This window comes from Cyprinus carpio, chromosome B1, assembly GCF_018340385.1.
Source record: "Cyprinus carpio isolate SPL01 chromosome B1, ASM1834038v1, whole genome shotgun sequence".
NCBI classification, from domain to species: domain Eukaryota; kingdom Metazoa; phylum Chordata; class Actinopteri; order Cypriniformes; family Cyprinidae; genus Cyprinus; species Cyprinus carpio.
In genome coordinates, this window is record NC_056597.1 from 26764403 (window position 1) to 26772523 (window position 8121).

Sequence of the window (8121 nt, forward strand, 5' to 3'; positions counted from 1 at the left end):
ACACAACTTTGTACCTAAAGAGTCCATGTTGGTTCCTTAAAGGTTCATATTGGTACCTAAAGTGTAGATCTTAGTACTTAAAAGGTACAAAAGTGTACCTTTTGAAAAGGTACCGCCCCAGTGACAGCTTTTGTACCCTTTTTTCTAAAAGTGTAGCACAGCTAAATAAAAAGAACAAAGATACAAATTAAACAATGTTTCAAGTTTGTAGGTGTTCAGGTTCAGAAACTGAATAATCAAAAGTAAAATAGCATTGTACAGCCACTGCTATGGTAAGAAAACAAATATGTGTACCCTTTCAACACAATGTCAATAATAATAAAATAAGACTGTATATTTCTACATGAGAGTTTTTTTTTTCTTTTTCTTTTGGCTCATCTTAAATGTATACTGTTAGGGTTTATATTAATCTTCCTTGTTTTTATCACAGGTTCGGGGACCCGCTCTCTGTGTAATAAACAATGAAAAATTATGAATGTTCAGTTCACGGTGAAAACAAAGTGAAATCAAACACAATTTACAAAAAGTTGTTTTGAAATGTTTTTGAACATTTACCATGATAGCACTGTGATATTTTCGGAAATACCTTGGATTACTATGTTAACATTTCAGTAAAGCTCCAGAGTACAATCTGACACAAATTTTCTAAATAGAGCTGTTTTTTTGTTTTGTTTTGTTTTTTTTCAGGTGAGGCTAAGTACAGGCTAAGAACAACCATTAATGTAAAAATACAATGGTTTATTCATATCAGTATTAATGAATTTAATAACTAATATCCACTCCATAACAACCAAGGTGAGTTTTTGTTCCTGCTCTTTACTGTTGATATCAATGGAATAAAGTTATATTAAAAGGGAAGTTATCCAGAAGATGGCAGTATTGTATGAAAATTAAAATGTCATGCAGTTGTTTATATGTTAAAAAACCAAAAGGTCACTGGTATATAAATGACAAGGTTTTTATTAAACTTATAAGGACATTTATTTACTGTTTTGTTGATTTATACTGTCTTAAAGGATGTCCAGAAATATGTCAAATCAATAGCAAGACACAGACTCACACAGAAAGTGTGACGTATCAGACCAGAATATGAAATAAACACATTGGGCTAAATATTGTACTTTTGTAATTTGCCATTCTTGCTAAATGACAGATGGCTTTGCACCAAAACATACGTGGAGTTTGACACACGGCCACTGATGTTTCCTCCCACAATTCAAACAGATCTGAAACTTATTTTTAGGTCGTGTCCCACCAGTTGAGAAACACTGTCCTAGATTGATCCAGTATAAGATTGCATATGCATCACACTCAGAGCAAGCCTTGAGCTGTATGCTTTTTCTATCTGTCTTCTTAATTTTTTTAAATCAGTGCTTTCAGCATTCTAGTCTGCAGGATTGAGATAAAAATAGCTGGCCAAGTTCACAAAATATCAGATCCAATCTTTATTTTTTAGACAGAAACACCTGCTTGACAGCACATTAGTTGGCATCCTTTCACACCTGTGATGCACAGTGTCAAAAGGCCTCCGTCTGCACAACTGACATCTTTAGCTCATGGTTCTGCGTAATTCATATGTCTGCGTAACCGCCAACTCTGATCGCGAACAGGAAATTCTTTCTGCTTCCTCCAGTTGATTGTGAAAAGGTTCTGGAACATTTGCTGTTTTCAGAAGCACAATGAGCTGCAAATATAGTCTCTTATTTTTATTCCTCTGCGGCTTCGCTGCGCTCACTGGTAAGTTGTGATTACATTTTGTATAGATGTGTTGTTAGTGGACTAAAGTGTATTGGCTCTTTTTTCCTTAATTTTAAGGGTGTTACTGCTGACCTTAATATAGTTTCTTGTTGAGATCAAACATTACGATGTGATTAACATATTAAGGATAGTAATCCTCATTATTCTTTGGTCTCATGCATATTGTGCTATTTAATATCAAAACAATGACTATAAATGATGTGAAAATAATCACTGTTAATTGTGGGGGGGGGGGGGTTTCAGTTAACTTAAAAAAAGTACTTTATATATGAATATCTAAATTCATTTGTTAATCAAGAGTCAGATCATGTAGAAATATCTCCTAAAAACAAAACACATGCCCTTTTACAGTGGACACTGATCTAGTCTACAAATCTAGTGACATTTACATGCAAACCGCTGCAATGAGGGTTTGTTCCCACATACCTTTGACAGAAACACTCACAGAAATTGTCATTTATAGATAAGTAGTAAAATTCTAGGGGAGACCAGGCCTACTGAAAATAGGTGCTTTTAAAGATCTTTTTTTTTTAAGTGTTTCCATGAAGGATATTTAACATCCATGGAACTTCTGCATTCCACAAAATGTTCTTTATAGTTATAAAATGCTTCTTTAGATCATTTAAATGTTTTTTTTTTTTTTTTTTAAGGGGTGGGGATTTTTTTTTAAAGAACTTTTGACTGAAAGGTTCTTTGAAGACAAAAGCCTTCAAAAAAAAAAAAAAAGCCTTCCTAAGATTGCAGTTACTAAAAGGTTTGAGTCAAAAATTAACAAATGCTCATTTTAATGTGCACCGATTGGTTGTTTTCAAACATCAGGTTCAAAACTTTCTTAAAATGGAACATTTTTTTTTTTATTTTAGTGTATTATTATTTTTTTTTTTAAATTTTTTTAAATAAATAGGTGAACGCAACAGAGACTAACGGAAGACACGAGTCACTATATAACAAAGGCAGATTTGAACTGAATCCTTGTACTGTATTCCCAGGACAGGGCCTTTCCTGAATTGCTGTTTCATAATCGTTTTACTGTTTAAATTCTAATGAAAAGACTGTAATATGTTCTCTAAAGCAGGTCCACATTTGTGACAACTTACCCCATTCAGTTTGATAACACGCCCTATTGTTATAGGAGTCAGTGTGTGTTAAATGAACCCTAACATTTTTTTTAAAATGGACAATAATGGCAGAATAGGATTTTGAACTGAGATTTGTCTAACGTTAGTGTCCCCTGTATTTAAAAAAGAAACCCATTCTGAGAAATTCTCGTTCTTTATAATGTAGATGTTTATTCCTCACAGTAAACCACATATTAGTGCATGAATCCTGTTGAGTTTTATTAAATGCTAATATCATTTTATTTGTTATAGTTGCAGAGATATGTAAAACAGATCTACTAGAGGGAATGTCCTGCACCATCAAGCTGCCAACAAAAAACGCTGACAAATCTAATGAGATCACATGGACCCATCTCTCTGGTGATGCCTTGATTCAGTGGAAAAATGGGAAGATCAAGAAAAGCACTCCAGGTCTAACAATGAAAGATGATGGATCATTAACATTTGAAAGTGTCAGTCTGAAGAACACCGGCAAATATAGATACACTGTTTATAATAGCGACGGTACAGAGATTGATGCTGGAGTTGAGGAAATTAGAGTTTATGGTAAGAGGACAGATATTCATACGCTTTCACCATAATAACAAAATAAGACTGTATATTTTTACAGTAATTCCAGTAGAAAATAACCGCCATGTTTCTGTCACAGCAAAAGCTCCTAAAACTACTTTGAAGATCGACTGCAAAGATGGGAAAGTTACACTCACATGTAACTTTGAAGTCCATCCAAATCTGACTGTATCCTGGTATAAAGAAAAAGAGAATATCAAGCAGAATGAAAACAACCAAATACTGCTCTTGACATCTGATCAATTAAAGGAGAAAAAGCCGTACTCATGCAGTGTAGGCAATCCTGCCAGCACCGAGCAAAGTAACAGCGTTACGTCATGTAAGCAATTTTTATTTCACTAAGTTCTCATGTTATTTCAAATGCTTGCATTAACTATTATTATACATTTTTAAATGCTTGTGTTTTATTCCGTCTTAAAGACAAGATTTAAATCATGATTTTTCAGGGTTTTGAACAGACTTGACCTTAAATACTGATGTTAACAATTAAGAGGTCGTGCTCTAGCAGAATTAATGATTGTATTACTTTTAATGATTTTACATTTGTTTCATGAAATACGCACTTGTTTGTTGTCTGGTAATTTCCTGTTTTTACTGTTGACATATAATCGCGAAAGAATGACCAAAAAAACAACAGTATTTTCTAACACGTTGATACAGAATGGTGTAAAACCGTATACTAACTGAAGATATCTCAGCATATTTTACGAGTCAAAAAGTTTGTACACACTTATTCACTGTAAAGAAAAGAAAAATATATATATATATATATATATAATATATATATATATATGTGTGTATATATATATATATCATATATATATATATATATATATATATATATATATTAAATTAGCTTAATTATATTAACTTAATTTTGCATTAAGAATAGCTCACCTGCATTAAATTTGTTGAGATAACTCAAATACAAAGCTTTTTACTTAATACAGCTTTAGATTTCAAGTAGAATAAAATTTACATTTACTTTAAGTTGAGGCAATATTTTGTCCAGTTTTTGCTTTATTCCACATCAAAGCCATTAAAAATGTTTGTCTGGGATTTATTAAGTGACTAAAAAATGTTAAGATTGCAAAATAAATAGGCTTATTAACTTTCAAAAGGAAGAAGAAAACACTTTCTTGTTGTTCATGTCAAAGGTCAAGTGTCCATATATTTGAGTTTGCCAACATGCCTGACATCCCCTTGTCTTTGCAAGGGACCAAAAATGGCAAGTTAAATTAAAATACATCCCAGAATACTTTAAAAATGGTTTGTTTGGTACTGTATTGAGTCATACTGTAGATTCCATTTATTGAACGAGGAACATAGATTCTTATAAACTTATTGATGTGTTTACGTCATTCACCAGTAGTTAATAAAATTAAATGTTTACATGGCATACACAGTTATATTTGCCTACAAAACGAATTCCAAGCATTTAAACAGAAGCTTTTAAATCAAAAGATTATTAAACTAATTAGGAGTGGGTCCAAAGGATTGACTTATATTGTGCATTTTAAGAACCTTCTCGTGATTCAACACTGAACATTGGCCTGTACAGTATTATGCATGATGCAGTGCTTAGGATTTTAAACTGCTTAAAATAGAGTTTTTTTCAGTGATCCACTTGTTACTGATTTCATGACATTTGCTTACAGGTTCAGATACAGGTCCTGGAGGTGACTCAGGTCCTCGTAAACTCTTTGGCTTTGATTTCTGGATCATGGTGAGCATTTTAGCAGGCGGAGGATCCCTTCTGCTGCTGCTGATATGTGTTCTGGTCATCTGTGCGTGTCGAAGTTGTAAAACACAAAGGCAGCACGAACAAGGTAAGAGACGTCTACATCGCCTCTGAAATTATGCATTGAGCATTTGTATTTTCAACAAAAAGAAAACTGATCAAATTATGAAGCTGTCAATGTTCTTGTTGAGCTTTAATCAGTGTTTTTAAATGCCAAATGGTAAGTAAATAAAGTCATAGAATTATCGTAAAAGTAAATCTTAAAGATTACTGAATGAACATATGAAGATATCGTCTCAAAAACTGTTATTCGTTGTACTTAACAAGTTTAAAACAGGAACGCAAAGCCTTTTACCGCAGTTTGTTAAAGTGACAGGTTAGAGGCTCTATTATATGCAAATATATACTTAAACACATTTTATGTGTAATATATATATTTGACTATGTTAAGCTACTGTTAGACAGTGCATTTGCCAAATCTCTTTGTTTAGGTGGCACCAGACAGATCGAGAGAAAAGATACAACAAGCTCCGCTAAATATCCTGTATACAGACATTTTTATGTGGTTTTCTGAGGCATTAAAAAGAACAATTGGCACTAAAGGTTTTTTAAGAATCCACACAATCACCAAGCCTGATTATTTGAGAAAATATAATTGCAGCACACAAACTTAAAAGATCACTAAGTGCACTGCTGGTTACAGTGTTTATTTGGTTTCCTGTTTTTACCTTGAGAAAAAAAATAAAAATACTAGAACAGGATTACACAATTAAGAAGTTTCTATCTAAAGATAAATCTGGTTATTTTAAAAGATTATTATTTTTTTATCGTTCAAATAATTTATCCAGAAATATTCCTTTTCAAATTATTTTATTTAGAATTTAGATTATAAAAATTATGGATATTAATATAAATATAAATATAAAAGCGGTATTTGTTATTTATATATGTGTTACTGCATACACATAACACATATTTACATTTATATTTATTCACTGAGCAGATGCTAGACATTGTTCAGATTAGTACAAACTAGAAAGGGAGACATTAATGAATTTTTTTATTTTAGGATAAAGTCAATATATATATTGCAGTACGTGTTATTCATAAATAGTGTGATTTCATATATATCAGTCATCAGCCACAATACTGGCATCAAAAAATAGAATAAAATTGCACATAACAATTTTACTTCACATTCTTAAAAAATTCTAATTTTATGAATATCTATGTCTTTGATATTTTCCAGATGAAGATGAGCTCAGGCTGAGGATTTTTCAAGATGAAGGTCAGAACGGTACAGCCAGATCCAAACACACTGCTAGGGGGCAACCAGCGCCCCCCATCCCACAAGAAGAGCCATCTCCACAAATCCCAACTCAAACCCAGACTCAGCCCAAAGCCCAGACCCGCGGTCGACCTCCACCACCGCCTGAGGACGATGACGAAAATCCTCCTCCCTTACCTCGGCCGAGGAATAAACAACACCGCAAGAGACATGAAGAACCGTACCGACCAATGGAATGAGACTCTTGTATGTTCACTGAACAACAGTAACTCGGGGCCTTAATGGAATAATTTTCATAAGCCATACTGCGATGCTAAGATTGTAATTTAAGAAATAGCATGGTCATGTACTCACCCTCATGTTCTTCCAAACTTGACACCAAAGGAGGTCTTAGGCAGAAAATCAAAGCGATTCTTGTCCATACGATGAAAAGAGATGGTGATTTATACTTAAGCTCCATAAATAATAGTCCTTAAGACACTTGTGTGTGCTATACTCAAAATATAACGCAAAATATTCACAATCAAAAGATACACTTTTTTATTTTTTTGAAATCAAGAAAACGTACATAATTAGCGAGTACATATGTGTTTACGTCATATTCGTAAATAAAGGAAAGCAATCAGAAGTCAGAATATCACTATACTAATAAGTGGATCTAGCTTGAAGAATTAACAACTGAATATTCAACCAAAAAGCTAAAAGGGAAAGCTAAAGTATCCGTAATAAAACATGAATCAATATATTTTACATAGAATCCCATTTGCTCTGTGTGCTGGCTAGGATCACAAAATGATGTTTAGGTTGGTAACAATATTAGTTACTACTTTGATCTGTTTGTTATGGAAGCACGTTTCCGCCACTGAATAAAAAAAAAAAAAAAAGAATTGCAACTTTTTATCTCACAATTATGACTTTTTTCTCGCAATTCTGAATGACACAATCAGCCGAATCGCAACTCAAGTGATTAAAACAATGTTACTCCGCGAGTAACGTCAACCGCTAGAGTTGTCTAGCTTTCAAATAATAGAATACAGCGAATAACGATTTAAATTGAAGTCTGTTTGTGAGGTGAACGTGAGTATATGATGACCGAATTTTCATTTTCAGATGAATTATTATTCAGGTGTGCTAAGTAGCTTATTTTCTCTGAGGTCTTATTCGTGTCTTTAAACATATAAAACAAGAGACGTCTTGATCATTATGCTGGCACATCTGTAGATGTACATGCATTGCATTTTTATTTATTGACTCAACAGTTATATGGTTTTAACATTAGAGTTTAGAACTCCGCTTATGTTAAATTAACCAACTTTTGTCCTAGTCTGCATTAAGACATTGATGTAAATATATATGGGTTGTCACTTTTTAGAGTTACAATTAACTTTAAGTAGAAAACAAAAGTATATATGAGCTGAATGAAACAGTATTTTATAGAATATGTTTTCCTTTTGTGCGTGTGTGTGTGTGTATGTGTCTGTGTGTTTTATGAGACCATAAAAGGTAAAAAATAAAGACATATATTTTCAATGTTTGTGCAACTATCAATCGTTTAAATATTTTTCGGTTCAAAGTTTTCAGTTCATTCTTTTGCATTACTTCCTCATTAAGGTCTTCTCGGAACATATTTGAGACTATAAAAGAGA

General features: G+C 32.8%; 1 protein-coding gene across 1 annotated transcript; it reads left to right on the plus strand.

Annotated features, from left to right (window-relative positions):
- Nucleotides 1–1271: 1271 nt before the first annotated feature.
- LOC109096888 (T-cell surface antigen CD2-like) lies at nt 1272–8005 on the plus strand. Its single transcript, XM_019110561.2, has 5 exons — nt 1272–1737; nt 3129–3422; nt 3526–3765; nt 5105–5275; nt 6437–8005. Exons 1-5 carry the CDS (start codon nt 1680–1682, stop codon nt 6712–6714), a joined length of 1041 nt encoding a protein of 346 aa, XP_018966106.2. The 5' UTR covers nt 1272–1679; the 3' UTR covers nt 6715–8005.
- The last annotated feature ends 116 nt before the right edge of the window (nt 8006–8121 follow it).

Excerpts from the sequence above, each read along its gene's own strand:
- LOC109096888 (XM_019110561.2), top strand. The coding sequence starts at position 1,680 with ATGAGCTGCAAATATAGTCTCTTATTTTTATTCCTCTGCGGCTTCGCT. Across the intron at positions 1,738-3,128 it reads CGGCTTCGCTGCGCTCACTG|TTGCAGAGATATGTAAAACA; the intron begins GTAAGTTGTGAT and ends TATTTGTTATAG. Across the intron at positions 5,276-6,436 it reads ACAAAGGCAGCACGAACAAG|ATGAAGATGAGCTCAGGCTG; the intron begins GTAAGAGACGTC and ends GATATTTTCCAG.